General features: G+C 45.5%; 2 protein-coding genes across 2 annotated transcripts in view; both read left to right on the top strand.

Moving 5' to 3' along the window:
- Positions 1–2,424: 2,424 nt before the first annotated feature.
- LOC311605553 (store-operated calcium entry regulator STIMATE) overlaps positions 2,425–17,720 on the top strand; it is a 58,302-nt gene continuing 43,006 nt past the window's right edge. The window contains exon 1 of the mRNA XM_084796196.1: positions 2,425–2,721. Coding sequence (XP_084652322.1) covers positions 2,562–2,721 — 160 coding nt within the window. The 5' untranslated portion in view covers positions 2,425–2,561. The remainder of the gene's footprint in view (positions 2,722–17,720) is intronic.
- Positions 14,714–16,779, top strand: LOC311605259 (small ribosomal subunit protein uS8-like; the record flags this gene model as incomplete). The annotated part of the gene is made up of 1 exon (XM_084795689.1): positions 14,714–16,779. One exon carries the CDS (start codon positions 14,714–14,716, stop codon positions 15,059–15,061), a length of 348 nt encoding a protein of 115 aa, XP_084651815.1. The 3' UTR covers positions 15,062–16,779.

Raw genomic sequence — 17,720 nt, 5'->3', positions numbered from 1 at the left:
AATTTGTCTAACTTCATATATGCTGACTTTATAGTAAGAAAGGCTTTTGGCTAGAGTACATTCTTCCAAACTCTTTGTAGTGAGGCCTCAGAGAATCATTTTTGAAATGAATAAGAGAGGCCCTTCCTACTTAAATAAAATTCTAGAGGCTACCCCACCCTTGCTGTCTTATCCTATCCCTTCTGCATTTAGATACCTTTTTTTTTTTTTTAAGTTACTAAGAAGATATAGGATGAGCAGAATCCTTCCCACTCCCCATGCCTTGGAGATTCTGTTCTCACATTCTGAAGACTTGTCTTTTGTTCTCTGTGGGCCCCAAGAATCACCCACATCCTAATGTGTAGAACTGTGTCTTGTCCACTGTATGTGCACCTTTTTCTTGAACTCTGTGTCTTCTAGTAACCAGTAATCTCCTTGTGCCCAGTCATAATCTCTTCTGCTTTAAGACCCAGCCTGTGGTTCTCACTGAACATAAACTGTAACTGTTGAGCGGGTTTTTTTGTTTTTGTTTGTTTGTTTGTTTGTTTCTTTGGGGGGGTTTGAGACAGGGTTTCTCTGTGCAGCCAGACCAGGCTGGCCTCGAACTCACAGCAATCCACCTGCCTCTGCCTCCCGAGTGCTGGGATTAAAGGCGTGCGCCACCATGCCCGGCCTCTTGAGCGTTTTTTATGTAAGATCTTTCTTGGACTTAAAGAGAATAATGCAATTTAAGTTTCCCTTATCTGTTCCATTTATTTTCTGAATCTTTTCCCTCGTGATCAACAAATTTATGGAGCATTTTTTAAATTTATAAGTTAAAATTCAGGAAAATTTACATTTATTGTAATCTGTTGGATTCAAGAGTGAATCAAGACTAGTTCTGCCTTCAGGAAGCTCATACTCAGAGGTAGGAGAGAGGCATAGCTGTGTGGCCTAACAGCCTCAAAAGTAATGGGAGAACAGCACACATAGGAAAGGGAAGGTATAGGGGGGATGGGGAAGTTAGGTGGACTTGAGCAGCAGTCTGATGCTGTATGAAGATTTTACGGCTGGTGAATTGCATTTTCCCCTGAGTTATAGAGTTAATATTTCTGTTGACCAAAAAATAAAGCAAAACAAACTTTGGAAAGCATTTTAGCCCTCTTTGGTAATTATAACTTCCTGAGTAAATTTCTTTAGAGTTAGTATTTATTGTTCAACAAAGGTAGCTCACTGTAGGTTATGCCTGTAAGCACACACATGCCCACTGACACACAGCAGCAAAGTCAGGACTCTGGGCACCAATGGGAGCTGTCTAAGAGACAACTGAGACGTCTAAGGGTCCGAGTATTAAGACAGTTAAATGGGAGTCTGTCTGCACACCAGTGACTGGAAATCAGCAAGTATCCGTCTTTAGCCTTTTTAAAAATGAAATCAAGCCGGGTTTGGAGGCATATGCCTTTAGACAGAGGCCGGCAAATCTTGGTCTACATAACAAGTTCCAGACCTTTTCTCAAAACAAAACAAAAACACTAGGTTTATAGTTGTACCTTATAAGTGAACAAGGCAGGGACATGTGCCTATTGACTATTTGTAAATTCACTATATTTCTATAAAGTGAAAAGTGGCTGGCTTGAGGTGTAACTTTTTACATTGAAAAAGGAGTCAAATGTGGCATTGAACTGTAGTTCTAGCTACCTCGGAGGCTGACGTGGAACGACATCTAAGTTTAGAAGTTCCAGATTAGCCTGGGCAACTCAACAAGACATAATCTCAAAACAGGAAAATCAGGCAGTGTCACAGACCTGTGATCCCAGAACTTGGAATGTTTGGGCAGGAGGATTAGGAGTTAAGGCCATCCTTGTTTTATATATCGTTTTAAGTTTGAGCAGCACAGCCTAGACTACGTAAGAGCCCGTTTCAACAACAAAAGCCCCACAAATTATGTTTGGGGGATGGGGATTCACCTCGGAGCTTTAATCAATAAATCGAATCCTCTGGCTTTTGACCATGAAAGTAGAACCCTCAATTCCTGACATGGGAAGAAGAAGACCCAGTCTGAGATTATTGTACTCAACATAATGTACATTAAACATAATGTAGCTGCTGATTATTGGGCCCCACTTCTGAAGTAGTGAATCCAAATCTGAGGGGAAAATACAAAAGTATTTCTAGTAAATGGTCCAGGGCATAAAAGATTTACTTTGGAGGGAAGGGATTTAACGACAGACTTAATCATTGTTCCTGACGCTGTCCTCCCTACCTAGAGCATAGGGCTCAGATGATTCCCTTCCCCACAGTCTGGCTCACCTGCTCCATCTACCTGCAGAGACAGCGCCCGCCCCCCTCGCCCCCAGCACCCCCCTCCAGCCCCGCCCGCTAGCCCTGGCTGGAGCCCCGCCCCCGAAGGGAGGCGAAGCCCGCCTCACGCCCGGCCGGACCAATCAAGCTCTACGATCTCAGACGTCGGGTTACGCGCGGCGCGGAGGCGGCCGCGGTCTGAGGTACCGGCTCCCCAGCTCCAGGTCCCGGGTCGCGACTGGGCGGCGCGGCCCGGGCTGCAGCGAGGCCGGCGGCCCCTCGCGCCCTCCCGTCAGGCCGCCATGCAAGGCCCGGGAGGGAACGTGAGCCGCGGACTGCCGGGCGGGCCGGCCTCCACGGTCGCGTCCGGGGCGGGCCGCTGCGAGAGCGGCGCGCTCATGCACAGTTTCGGCATCTTCCTGCAGGGGCTGCTCGGCGTCGTGGCCTTCAGCACACTGATGCGTGAGTCCGGGACCCCAGCCCCTCCCCGGCCCCACGTCGCCAGCCACGTCCCAGCCCCACCCCAGGGACCCTCCTGCCGGCGGAGTTCCGGCCTGGGCACCGGGCCCTTGGGCTGCTGTGCCTTCCTCTCCCGCGAGACGGTGCTGGGCATTCACAGACTAGAAGAGAGTCCCGGACCCTCACAGCTTTTACAGCTGAAGCTTTGGCCAGGAGTGACCCAGCTCCTCACCATCTTAGAGCTGTCTCTTGTCAGATGCCAGCCTGAAGCTGGTCCCCTCCCACCTTGCCATCGCAAATTAAGGTTACTCGACTTTACGGTATGGACTGAGACACCCACACCCCAAGAGTAACATCGCACTCAGTCCCTTTTCAGGGGCTCCTCTTAGTCTCCCCGTGGCTCTTAGGACCCCCCCCCCCATCCTTAAGTCTCTACTAGTCTGAAGCGGAACTCTTCTCTGATTCTTCACTCCCAAGGTTTGCCCTCTGTTGGCATTTGAATCCCTCACCCATACCCACCTGTAGTGTTAGGGCTGTGTAGTTCGTGCTTCCACGTTGTCGCGCTACCCGCGGTCCTGCTCCCTCCATTGTTCAGGAAAGATCCTCTCCGACAGCCTGATCCCACATCTCATCTTTCTTTTTCTTCTTCACCTGTTCAGCTGTATCCCAAACTTTCCTAATTAAGTTGTATCTGAAGTCTCCCCTGGCTGTTCTTCTCAAGCCACGTTTATTTACATTTTAAATTTCCTCTTGTTCCGTGACAACTTGATTGGCTTGATGGAAGAGCCTCAGAGGATCTGGGGAGGGTCTCAGAATCTCCACGTTAAGTCGCCAGAGGCACTTCTTCGGGAGTTTTATAATAAAGAAGGAAGTGGCAGATGACCCTTTGTTGTCCCATGGGGGTAAAGGCCATGCCTGCCCTTGGGTTGGGAGGTTGTGGTGTGTGTGTGTGTGTGTGTGTGTGTGTGTGTGTGTGTGTGTGTGTGTGTCACACAAACACGGAGGTCTGTTGGCACATAGGCTTGAGATTGTGATATGTTAGGGAAGAGTTATAACTAAGCTGTAGAGGGACATTAATTTTAAAACTGACTTGTTCTCAAAATTGCTCTGTGGGCAGAATGGGGAGTTCCAGCAGGACATGCTCTTCACGTGGGGGTGTGGTGGGGTCCCGCAGCATTGAATGCAGATGTAGGGTTATCCTTGCTTATTTCTAACAAGAGGTTTCTTTGGGCAAACTCACCCAGGCTTCAGGTGCTGGCCACTATTTCTTTATGGCTGCTTGGCTGTGAACAAGAAGTGCCCAACTTGCCATGTGTTGGTCACTTTTTCTTTTCCATCCCTACTTGCATTGCCATTTTTCCTGCTGAACCAATGTTCATTTGTTCTCACAGTAGAGGTAGTCTGTGAGAACAGCCTAGCCAAAGTCTGCTGCTGACAGGTGCATAGACTACTGTGTGTGTGTTTTCAAGATACTATGAATGAGGCTTCTTCCCTTCTCACTTTTCTCTCCTCCAGCCACTGTTTCCATCTCAGGAAACTAAAGGTTTCATTTTCGTTACATAAAACCTGGGACTTTGTAGTGTGGAGTTGGCTGTTCTTGTGGGTTTGATTGGTGCTGTTGGTGTGACCCCTAGGATTTGCCACTTGTGGTTCAGAGAGGGAACTGTGATTGTGTCAGGGCAGGGTTGCCCACAGATGGGAACGGTGTTGGGGTGAATGTGTTCAGAATGGCTGTTCTGGCCCAGCAAGTCTTCAGGGACAATCTCACCTCTGTACTTTGGTGTGAGTTTATACACGAATCCCACGGCTGCTAATGCTGCCTTTGAGCATATACTAAGTGAGAAAGTTGATTTCTTTTCAGGGGAAGGCTTGGTGTAGAAGGGACTTATGAAAATGGCAGAAGGCCCTGGGACAGTGAGAGGCAGGGTGTTACGGAGAAGAGTTGGGAAAGCCACAGCTGAGTCTGTCCTGGACACAGAAAGCAGATAGAGCAAGCCATGATGGCGGGACTGTGATACTAGATCAGACGGTCCTGGGCTGCAACCCACTTAGAAAGTACCTTCCATGTGGCTTAGGCTTCTTGGTCCTGTTGAGGTAAAACTATGGGGCTTTCCATTTTGAACAGCCAGGAAGAGGAAGGAATTCTTAAGGGGCTGCCTTACACTCTGGACTGGAATTTTGCTGTGAAAGCACATCTGCCAGCTGTTGGGCTCTGTTTTCCTGGTCTCACAGACTGTGTCTGACTGAGCTACTGGAGTCAAGAGCCAACCTTCTGGGCCAGAGCCCAGCTGGAAGCCCCTGAAGTGGGAGGAAGGGTAGAGCACCTTCCTTCGGCAATCCCATCTTTATGAGCTCTGGGCACATTTTAAATCGTTTCAGATTCTTGTGAACGGTTTATACTAATAGTTCCTGTACTCTGTGAGCTCTTCCCCTTCCTGGTACTGTGTCCCTTGAGGCAGTGGAGACAGTGCCTCTCTGGGTCCTATCCCAGTTCTGACTACCGGACTACTGTTTTCATGCTGGACCAGCTCCTGCTGTGGTATAATAGACCCACTTCTCTGCCTGACAGACTGAAGTTTTCTCCCTTTACATTCCTGGTTTCAGTGGATCCACAGACTGCTGTGTTTATTCTCCTTTCTCTATGCATAAAATCACTCGCCCCCCACTCCTGTGTTTTCTACTGTGGTGTGTAAAGGTGGGCTTTGTACTAGAGGAAGAATTCGGACCTATCTTAATATCAGCGGGGAGGTGGGGTGGGAGGGTGGGAATTTGGGTTCCACAAATATTTCTCTCCCTGGTGCTCTGATAGACTTCTTGTGTTATGTCTGGAAGTTGCAGACTGACTCAGGCTGGATGGTTGAGGGCATCTATGCCAGGTCCTGTGTGTACCCTGTTCTTCATGCTATCTTTATAAATATGCAGCCTGTTGGAGGCCACCAGAGCTTCCCAGAGCTTTCAGCCAAAGATCCCCTGTGCAGGGAATGCCCCCACGAACTTAAAAGTCAGATTATAAAGTTTCTAGCCACTCTGGGTTTTCTTCAGTGTTATGAAACCAGCTGGGCATCTACATAGAATTATTTAAGCAGGAGGCTTTGTCACAGTCTGCCTGCCAAACTCCTCTTGTTTGGGGTGTTTGTCTCAAATCCATGGCTTGTTGAAGTCACTCAGACAGGAGCTGCAGCAGAAGGTAGCTGAGCAGTTTTGGAGCGTGGCAAACTATTCCAGTGTAGGAGTCATCCAGCTGTCAGCCAAAGGTCAGCACTGGCCTGCGCGTGTTAGCATTTGAGGGTGTTTACTCTCAGGACAGTGAGTGCAAAGCAAACTCAAGCTTCCTCCACCATTCCTAGTCCGGGTTCTGAGCCGAAGTGTGGACAGAATTGGCTTCCAACAAAACAAGCATTTTGACAGCTTGAGTAAATCTGCCTGTGTATTTTCTTGTCACAGATAAGGGGCCTAGCAAGCTGGTAGAAGTGAATCCCCATGGTATCAACAGGGTACTGGCATTAAGAAGTGATAGCTTTTTTTTTTTCCCCTTGTGGCCCAAAAGAAAATCACAAGCCAGCCCACTAAGCTTTGCTATCTTAATCTCAGGTATGTAGTATTTTCACTCAATTTGTGTTCTATATACCTACCAAGTTGGCCCAATGTTTCTCTCAACAGCCCATCACACTTTTGTCATTAAAACTGTCAGAAAAGCAAATGCCTGCCTGCTACCTAGTTTTCTAAGTTCACATTTTGTCAAGCTTCCTTTTCCTGAGCCATTTGAAGAAAAGTCATCACCACACTTCATCTCTGAGTCCTTCAGCTATCTCCTAAGAATAAAAGCAGTCCTCTACACACACCTAAAAAGGCTAATAACTCCATATGGTGGATCTCTGAGTCCAAGGCCAGCCTGGTCTACGAAGTGAGTTCCAGGACAGCCAGGGATACACAGAGAAACTCTGTCTCAAAGAAACCAACCCAAGCCAAAAGCCTCCATCGTCTTACCCACTGCACGTTCACCTTTCCCCAGATGCCACACTTGGTAGCTGGAGGCTTAAAAAGTTGACCCGACAGAGGGCTATACATTGTGTTTGGTTTGGGCTTTGCTGTAGCAGTGCTGAGTATGAAGCTAATATTCTAGCACTGGGCTACATCTCTATCCCCACTGCTTAAATATTTTTAATTCAGTTTTACTTCTAGAAGTAGCTCGCTCTCTTTCTCTCTTTTTCTCTACATACTGTGTGTGTGTGTGTGTGTGTGTGTGTGTGTGTGTGTGTGTGTGTACTTTTTTAGTTTTTAATGATACTGGCCTTTAGAAGAGTCCTGGCTGGTAGCTGTGTAGAGTGCCCACGTTCTAGAAGTCTCTGGATATTTCCTTAGGGTTCTGTATTCTTTTGATGACCCCAGTGTTTTTTCCCAACTTGGACTAATCAAATTCATATAACCTTTTTTTTTTTTTAACAGAAAAACACTCCATAAGAAGTGCTGCAGACCCCTGTTAATGCTATCAGGAGGCTGCAGGTCTTAGAAAAAGCCTTGACAGAGTGATGTCATACCTTTTAATCACAGCACTGGGGAGGCAGAGCCACCTGGTCTACATAGTGGGTTCCAGGACAGCCAGGGCTATGTAGAGAAATCTTGTGTCAAACCAAAAAAATAAAAGGAAAGAGAAAGTCCTGTTACTTTGTGGTAGAAATGAGAAGATTCCTCACTTCTCCCTTATGAAAGCATCCTTCTCACTATGGTGCTTTAAGAATGAGTGAAAGCCCTGTTCCTTAATAACCTTTCACTTAGAGGTTACTTCCTTGTGAAGAAAACAAACTGTACCTCACTGGTAGCTGGACGGAAGGTAGCGCTGTCTCCGTCCCTACCACTCAGCTGGGGTCTCCTCTCCCTGTGGGAAGGAAGAACATCCCTTTTTCTGCCCTCCACTGTTGTGCCCTCTGGAGAAACTAGTGTGGCTGATGTTAGTATGTTGGCTCAGAGTGTTCATTTTCAAAAGATTTGGATTTCTAGGTGTTTATGTATTTAATAGCATTTGTCCAAATGGCATTCTGCTGCCTCCATTATTCTAACACTTTATTAATTTGGAGTTTTCTGAGTTACGGGATGATCTGAATTGTAGAATAATGTTTATGTATTTAATAGCATTTGTCCAAATGGCATTCTGCTGCCTCCATTATTCTAACACTTTATTAATTTGGAGTTTTCTGAGTTACGGGATGATCTGAATTGTAGAATAATTTCATCAAATGCATTGTAAAAATTATTAAATACCTCTCTGGGCCAAGTGTTGCTCTGTAGGGGCCTATCAGACCTCTGCTGCTTTAATAATCTGTTTAAACCCATTGTAATTAGTAAAATATTTGCATGAAGATGAAGTCATTTGAAGGAGTTTCTTCATGAGAAGTTAAAAATAGCAGGACCATGGCTGTGGATACAATCCACACTTCCGTCTCTGCTTCTGTCTTGAGCAATGTAGATATTTCTCAAGGCTTCATTTTCTTTCCTAATAAGTTGGGAACAGTAATTTCTCTCTCCTGGGCCTGTGGGGGTTGGAAGTCCTCAGGGATCGGTGTAGGTACACTTCCAGTTCTCTGTGGGTGGTGGCCTGGGTGGGGTCATTGCCCTCCTCCGTGCACATGTGCATTCAGAAGTCCCATGGTGCCTGTAGCTTGTGTTTGAGTGAGGTTAAGAATCTGCCTCCCTATCCTCATTGTTTGTACGGTGTACAACGTAAGGACCTTTAGCCCTCTTCATAGTGTCCATAATTTTAAAAAGAAAGTTAAACAAACAAAAGTTTACCCCAACCAGCAAGTTCCAAATGGACATGTACCTAGAGTTTCAGCTTCGTAGGTACCGTACTGGCCCTACCCAACCGTTCCTTGTGTCTCCACCTGGATGCCTGATGGGGGCCTCAAAAGAGCAGGGTGTTTGCTGAGCCAAGCAACTTCCGGGTGACAGACTTACCTGCCTCCAACTTGTGGGCTTTATTTTGCCCAGGGTCTTGGTGGGCAGTGGTAGTAGAGTCACTAGAACTGGCCGTTTTCCTGCAGCTGCTCTCCCTGCGCCCCCTGTGTGCTGGCTCTGTGCTTAGCACTTGATGTGCTCACAGGACTCCTGGAAGGAAGGGTTATTTTTGTTTTGTAAACAAGGATCTTGACCTTGTTGCCTTCATGTTAATAGAGTTGTAAGCCAAGTCCCTCAGACTCTTAAGCACACCCGTGTTCTTCCCATTTCTGCCTGGCCTGTCCATTCCTCTCACACAGCACTTACAGCTCTCTGTGCATGGCCACTTTGCTCTAATTTCAGCTCTGAGCAGCCTTGCTTGTCTTCCTTTTTCTCTAGTTTTTCTACTCCCTGACTCTGGTTTTTGTTTTGTTTTGTTTTTGTTTTGTTTTGTTTTGTTTTGTTTTGTTTTGGACACAGTGGCCCTGGCTGGCCTGGAACTTGTGGCAGTCCCCCTGTCTCTACTTCTTGAGTGCTAAGATTATAGGGGTACACCACCATGCTCCCCAATGAAATTTTCTTTCTTTTTTTGTTCAACATATTGTTTGTCTCTCTACGTTATCTTGTGATAATTGATAACATTAAAATAACATTAAAAATATAAATTTGGTGCCAGGTGTGGTGCATGCCTTTAATCCCAGCACTCAGGAGGCAGCGGCAGGTAGATCACTGTGAGTTCGAGGCCAGCCTGGTCTACAAAGCCAGTCCAGGACAACCAAGGCTACACAAAGAGACCCTGTCTCAAAAAACCCAAAAAATAAAAACATACATTTGGGGCCAGGCATGATTTGAGGCCAGCCTGGTCTACAGAGTGAGTTTTAAGCCAGTCAGGGCTATGTGGTAAGACCTTGTCTCAAAAAATCCAGTGTACGTGTGTCTAAATTTGGAGCAGGCCATAGTGACTCACACCGGTAATTCTAACACCCAGGAAGCTGAAACAGGAAGGGGTTGTCCTCTAGGCCAACATGGGCAATATAGTAACACTTTCTTGAACAAAGTGTGTGAGCAGGGCTGGGGATTTATAACATGTATTTTATGAATATTTACATAAATACATTTGAAATGATTTGCCAGTTATTTCATGCATACCGAGTTACCTTTTGCATTTGTGTTTCTGAAGCCCTGTGGAGGTGGTGGTCCTCTTTGAGGACTGAGGTCTTGTATCTGAGCAGCAGCTGAGGGCAGTATAGGAGTTGCTGACTGGTGAGAAAGGGATTTCCAGGGTCCTGTGTGATGCATGGATGCCTGTCACTAGCCCAGAGTTCATAGTTCATCTGCCTTGTGCTATGTGACAATTAGTCATTTTAAGAGTTACCAGAGGCAGGTGGATCTCTGTGAATTTGTGGCCAGCCTGGTCTACAAAGTGAGTTCAGGACAGCCAGGGCTGTAGAAACCCTGTCTTGAAAAACAAAACAAAAAAACAAACAAAGAGTTACCTCTTCTTATGAGTTCCTCTGTGCATAGAAGCAATCAGCCTCTGAGATTCTTCCCCAGCTTACATGTCATCCTTGTGCCCCGAAGCTTTTCAAATTAGCACTATTGGTATTTTTGAATCATATTAATTTCTGTGGTGCGGGGCTGTCCTTTGTATTATAAGGCATTTAGCAGTATCTGTGGCCAATGCCCACTAGACACCGTAGCAACCCCTGTATTGTGACAGCCATTAAAAATATCTTGACATTGCCAAGTGTTCTTTGAGAGTACAGTTGTCCCTATTTGAGAATCGCTGGATCTGCTCAGCATGTGCCTTACACAGGAAGCTCCTTTCAGCTCACAATAGCAGAGCAGTGGACTGTCTGTCTCCAAGTGTGAGAGCAGTAGACTGTCAGACCTTAACAAAGAGTTGCCCTCCTAAGCCTTATCGTACCCCATCTATGCTCCAGCGTAGTGAACATTGTAAGGCCCTTTATCCTGACAGCCACCCACCCTAATACTTGTACCCCTTTATAGATGTGGGAATTGAGCTATAGAGAAGTTTACTCGGGGTCACACAGTCAGTAAGCAGAGCCACACAGTCCACCTCTGGAGAGCTCCTTTGGGGTGAAAAGCAAAGGAGAGCCCTTATTGAACTGGCTTTTATCATCTTTTAGTTATGCTACTTTCATAGAGGTGCAGGGAAAGTAGAGACAGCCCCAGCCCAAGGCTTATGTTGTTTTGTTTTGAGGTAGAGTCTCCCCTAATTCTAGCTGCTGTCCCTTGTCTGCGTCTCCAGAGTGCTGGGGTTAAAGGTGCACATAACCTCACCAGCATCTATCTTTGGTTTCTTAATCTAGCCCTGATTCTGACCATCTCCTAGGGTTAGACACAGAACCTTGCTAAGCTGTGCAAGTTCTGGAAATTGCTGCTGCCCACCCTGTGAGCGAGCATGCCCACCCTGTGAGCATGTCCAGGGTTGACCTTTGACTTGGAATGATTCCAAACAAGAATTCTGCTCCTCAGTAAATTCTGGAATCCTGGGCCTTTGTGACCAGGAGGAAAGGCCTTCTCCCTTGAGTACTGAAATCCTGAGTTGTCCTTGTCATTTCGTTTGGCTTCTGGGATTTTCATTCTACAGGGTACTTTGTGCAAGAGACAGGTTCCTGTCAGGCTATTTTGGAAAGGAGGGGAATGTTCATTATGACCATGGACACAGTTTTGCAGGGGGATAGGTATCACCCAGAAAGGGAGCCATGGAGGAGGGGAACAAGGGAGGTTTGGGAGTTCTTGCCAACTTTGACACTTCTTTAAAGACCTGGTACAGATCTCCAGTTGCCTGGTGGATAAGGCACAAAGACTTAGGGCACATTCTTTGGCTTTCTCTATCACTGACCATTGATGTCCATCAGGAGCTTTTGTGCTTTTTCTTTATTTCTCTGTTCACAAAGTTATATGCACAGGCCAGATCACACATGGGGGCCAAACCTATTTTATAGCTGTGTCATTTCCCAAATACTGCCTCCTTCCAGTATTTTCTGTAGTGTTCAGGCTTCTCTAGGCTTCTTAAGCTCATCTATATTCTTCATGGGTGTTTTCATTTTCCTAAGCTTTGAGTGTCATTATCAGAAATGATGTAGAGAGAGAAAGTAGTAACTGCATTTTCAGAGTTAACACCCAGCATGAGCAGTGGTAGTGGCAGCAGCAGCAACAGCAGCAGCAGCAGCAGCAGTCTGTCCTACTGCGCAGAACCTGCAGAGTGACTGTCCTGGCTGAGATGGCCTAAAGCCTTTCTATTTGAGCAAGATGAAATACTTACAACATATTGCAGCAAGCAAGGTCCTTTGTACCCAGTGTGTGTGTGTGTGTGTGTGTGTGTGTGTGTGTGTGTGTGTGTGTGTGTGTGTGTTGTTCATCTGGAGAGAGCTGGGTGTGTGGGAGACAGTGAGAGCATTTCTGAACAAACACATCACACATGTGGCTCTCGTCAGCCTTGCTATTGGATTTTTGAGGCAGCAAACTCCCAAGTCTTGAGTTCTTGGTTTCACAGGCTACTCAAAGTGGTTCGAGCACAGGAGGGTCCAGAGACGAGAGTATATTAGTTTCCTACGGTCATAGTTGAAAGACATAGTGTTAATGTCATCAAGAATCCTAGTTCACAGATGGAATTTGGCTCAGTGGTAGAGCATTCACCTACCATGCATGAAGCTGGGTTTGATCTCCAGCATAGGACTCAGGGCTCTATCAGAGTTCTTTGCAGTTATAGTGGGGAGGTCTTACTGGTCTCCTGGGGCATTCAGTACGGCAGAGGAGTGATGCCGGAGTGTCTAGCTCAAGCAAACAGTACATAGCTTTAAAACAAAAACAAAACCTTTATACGTGTATAAAAAAGAAAATTCACTCTCTTCAGCTATGTATTCACAATGTGAACTACTACTGATCCCAGAAATGGGGAATTTTCCTTCTCTTTTCTTGGCTCATAGCTCTGTCCCTGAGGCAGCAAAGACAAACTAGACTTTGACTTCTCTCAGGTGAGTCAGTTCTAACAAGCCCCCAGTCCTGCAGCTGCAGATAACCTGCAGTGTCATCCCATGTAATTCTGTTCTGGGATTATCTCCTCGGGCTTTGCGTCTGATCCTACAGGAGGGCTATCTTCAAGACTACCTTTGTTTAGCTGCCAAATCAAGCCTCAGGCTGGTTTATCTGTGCTTCTGACTCGCTGACTAGACGTTGGGGCTCACAGAGCCAACTATTGGGTTTGGTTTATTTGTTCAGGTGACTCACAGAACTAAAGGAAATAATCACTTGGGTTTACTGGTTTCTTCTTTTGAACGTGTAGGGACAGGGGCGGGGAGGGTGTACACATGAAGGCAGGTGCACTCAGAGGCCAGAGGCGTCAAAACCCCTGGAGCTGGAGTTAATGATGATTGTACGCTGCTAGATTGCAGGTGCTGAAACCTGAACTCCGGTGCTCTTAACCACTGAGCCATCTCTCCTGCCCAGCTTGCTGGTTTCTTGTACAGGACATTGGCAAAGGATACAGATGAAGAGACTCATAGAGCAGGGTATGAAGGAAGGAGTGTGGAATCTCCATGTCCTCTCCAAGTGCGCTGCCTACTATTAACCTGCTCGTGGAAACTTCAGACAGCATACTTTGGGTCTCTTATAAAGAGACCTTACTGCTTTGATGTGCCTGAAACATGGACAGAGATGCTGAAATGTGATTGGACAAAGAGGACAGGGTGTAATACTAATGATAGATTGAGTCGCGCTAGCTAGCAAGGCCTGCCTGTTCTTCGTCAGGATCTCTTCTGAAGTGGAAGTCAGACAAGTCAGATACATCTCCATGGGTATTCGCGCCAGGCAGGGCAAGACTCAAATTCCTCTTAGCACCAGGCGGCTGAAGCTGGGGGAGCGCCACAGGCTAGGCCAGCCTGAGCTATGTAGTGAGTTGCTGTCTCAAAAGCAACCTAAGAACCCTGGATGAAGGGAAAAGTCATCGTGTAGTGCCATAGTAACATTGACTAGAAATAGATAACAGCTCAGAGTGTAGATGGAAAAGCCAGAAGAGTTCTAGGAGAAACCACGGAAATGGGCATGGCAAAGACTTCTTAGGACACTAAAAGCTTAAGCATTAAAAATCATAAATTAGAATTCATTTAAATTTAAATTTTCTATTCATTTGTTGTTTGTTTTGCCTCACTGTATAACATTGGCTGGCCTAGAATTTGCTATGTGGACCAGCTGTCCTCGAACCCACAGAGATGTATGTTTCTGCCTCCCAAGTGCTGGATTAAAGGTGTGTACCCCACGCCCCATACTCCTCTCCATGCCCAGCTTAAGATCTCTATTTTTTAAATCATAGAGGAGGCAGAGTTGTTGTTACTTAAAGGCCCAAGAGTTTCATGTAAATAATGAGAATAATTTTTATGAGGCCAGGAAGGTGGCTCAGTGGGTAAAAGTGCTTGTCATGCAAGTCTAGCGACCTGATTTTATCCCTGGAGCCCCGTAAAGGTGAGAGACAGAACCAGCTGTGCTAAGTTGTCCTCCAACCTCCACATGTGCGCACATGCACACATTATAAATTATTTTAAAGGAATAATCTACATACTGTTCTTCAGTAGAGATTGAACATCTCTAGTTCAAATCCAACAAAAGCTTCAGATTTTCTTCATCAAGGTGGCTCAGCCGGTAAAAATACTTATATCAGCATGAGGACCTGAGTTCAGTCCCCAGAACACATAAAGATGGGAGGAAAGAACAGAACCCACAAAGTTGTGCTCTGACCTCCTCATACACACTGTGGCTTGCGCGCATGCACACACACACACACACACACACACACACACACACACTATCAAAAAACAAAGTTTCAGATTTTCACTAGGAGTGCTTGAAAATATAAAAAATTATAAATCAGGAATACTGGTTTCAGACATTTCAGAAAAGGAGTATATCTGTATTTTTAAAATAATCAAAAGGGGAATTTAAATGTCTTATTAAAAAATATAAGGGACACACTGGATGCATAATTAGCCTAACTTAAACATTCCACACTGTGTGTGTGTGTGTGTGACCATGGTGCGCATGAATGTCCTGGCAGATGCTCTCAAGAGCGTCAACAATGCTGAGAAGAGGCAAACGCCGGGTCCTCATCAGACCATGCTCCAAAGTCGTCATCTGGTTCCTAACTATGATGATGAAGCATGGCTACATCGGTGAAATTGAGATCATTGATGACCACAGAGCTGGGGAGGGGGGGGGAATCGTTGGGAACCTCACAGGCAGACTGAACAAGTATGGTGTGATCAGCCCTAGATGTGATGTGCAACTCAGGGACCTAGAAAAATGTCAGAGTAATCTGCTTCCATCCTGTCAGTTTGGCTTTATTGTACTGACTACTTCAGCTGGCATCATGGGCCATGAAGAAGCAAGATGAAAACATATAGGAGGGAAAATCCTGGGATTATTTTTCTAGAGATGTAAATCATAAATAAAAAGCCTCCATGGATTGTGAGAAAAAAAATGATGACGAGATACCATTATTCGCCCACACACCAGGCCCCGTGGCGGCAGATTCATCATCTTCCACTTCTGCTACTTCTACTCCTCCTCCTCTTCTTTCTTCTTCTTCCTTCCTTCCTTCCTTCCTCTTCCTCCTCTTCTTTTTCCTTCTTCTTCTTTTCTGTCTGTCTTCTCTCTTCTTTCTCCTTTTTTACCATGGGGTGTCTTGACAATGAAATAAATGTTGGCAACCATAAAGAATGAGCCACTGATGCAGCAACATGGCTTATGCTCGTGGATGAAAATGCTGAGCAGAAGCAGCCAAATAAGGATATAGTATGTCTCCACTAGAAGAAACCTTAGAGAAGGGAAATCTAATCTACCGTGACAACAGATAAGAGAATGAGTGCCTAACGGTGGTAAGTGTGGGACTAAATGCAATGGGATATTTGAAAATCCAGGCCATATAAATAGAAAGCAAGTGGGTAAAAGTGTGCTTGGCAGGCCTGAAGACCTAGTTAGATCCATGTGTATACATCACGCATGTGAGGGTCCAAGGTTGACGTCATCTGTCTTCCTCAATTTATCTCTTGTCTTCCTCAATTGCTCTCTCCTGTATTATTTGAGACAGGGTCTCTTACTGAACCTGGAGCTCTAGAGTCTGCCTGGCTCCTCTGCTCTGCTAGTGCATGGTTACAGACGCACGCCGCCACAGCAGGCATTTGTGTAGGCGCTGGGAGTCTGAGCTCAGATCTTCATCCTTGCCCAGCAAGTGCTTTACAATTTGAGCCATCTTCCTGCTCCCTACCACAGGTTATAAGGAAAAATCAGATCACGAAGCCTGGCAACTGAAGTTTGACTCCTGGGACTTCTACCGTGTGGTAGAAGAAGAGGCCCCACTACTACCAGTTGTTCTGTGGCCTCTACATGTGCACTGTGGCAGGCGCACACACATAAATGTAATTCAAAAGAAAAATTACATCATAGCAAGGAGTGCCGGAGAATATTTTTAAAGAGAACCACATGGAATTTTTGGAATGGAAAATAAGTTTTCCAAAAACTTCAGTGGACAAGCTTAACAGAATTAGACTGCACACAAGGATACTAAATGTGAAAACATAACAACGGGACTTTATAAATTGAAGCACAGAGAGAAGACAGACTAAACAAAGCTATGATTATATCAAAAAATATCAAAAAGCAGGATATATAATTGGATTTCCAGAAGAAATGAAAAGAGTAGAAAAAATTATTTGAAAAATTAAATAATGGCTGAATGTTCTTCAGAACTGATGGAAACTATAAAGTCACAGATCCAACTCCAGACAGAAGAAACACAAAATCACACGGTGCCAACAGTGAAATCAAATTGCGAAGAATAGTGATAGAAAAAAAAACTGTAAAGGACAGAAAAGGATGTTACATGCACACATACACACACACTACATTAAATAATAAATAAATAAATACATCTTTGATTGAAAAATAGATAAAAGAACTTTGGTCACTCTTTACCCAAAGCAAGTGTTTTAGCCTTTTGATTCCATCTTAGCCCCTGGACCTTTTTATCTGTTACATTTTTTAGTTACAGTCTCAAAGTTCAATGTGATGTTAGGAGGTTATGTATACCCTAGGAAGGAGTTGTGTGCCTGCCTTGCCCCGTGCCTGCCTTTAAGGGACTGGCTTCCAGCTTGCTATGTTGCTGAATCTGACCTTAAATACCTTAAATGCCCAAATACCTCATCCTTCCAAATGCTGGGGTAACAGGCCATGTGCCACCATGTGCACCTCTTCAGTTTCTTAACATTAAGCACAGCAACATAAAAAACTATAGTTTTAGATTCCTGCAAACTACCTAGGAATCCTATGCTCTCAGTGCCTCCTGCTTACTGTCCTTTCTCCTTCTGTCCTGTCATGCTGCGCAGTACTGTAAGTGACAGGTCTTAAGCACTTCTTAGTAACCTTTTATAGCACCAGTGGGTTCAAGCCACCCCTTTTAGCAGAATCCCACCCCCACTGTCTTATTTTTTCCCCAAGTGCTGAGACTCAACCCCAGGGTTTTGCCTGTGCTCGGCAAGCTCTGCCATTACGCCTCACACCCAGTACCATAGCAGACTTTCCTCTGCTTCTGTAGAGGTAAGTCAGAAATCAGTTTCAGTCCAAACCACTATTTTGATTGTGAAGTAGAATGGGAGGACTCTCCTTTAACAAGGATGAAAACACTATGATACAGTGACACTTTCCTCTTCCTCCTCCTCCTCCTCCTCTTCCTCCTCCTCCTCCTCCTCCTCCTCTTCCTCCTCCTCTCCTCCTCTTCGTTTTCTTCTTCTTTTGGTTTTGTTTTGGTTGCTTGGTTGGTTTTCCTGTCTTAGAGGACCATTAGCCAAATGCTTAAGCAGAGAGTATGAGAGTGTCAGCTTAGACCAAATTGAAAGCAAAATAGCAGCATCCTATTCCACAAAGTTGCATCCATTCATGTTTAGTAAAAATGTCCAGAGGCATCAGTGTGGAGAACCTAGACGCCATCGCAGTGCTGGACCCCACGATCCCCGTCCCTGGTCTTCATACCCTGTGCAGTGCCTACCGTGTCATGT

Source organism: Acomys minous (genome assembly GCF_964271855.1).
Source record: "Acomys minous genome assembly, chromosome: 9".
In the NCBI taxonomy this organism is placed as follows: Eukaryota; Metazoa; Chordata; class Mammalia; order Rodentia; family Muridae; genus Acomys; species Acomys minous.
This window is presented reverse-complemented; position numbering and strand designations above follow the sequence as displayed.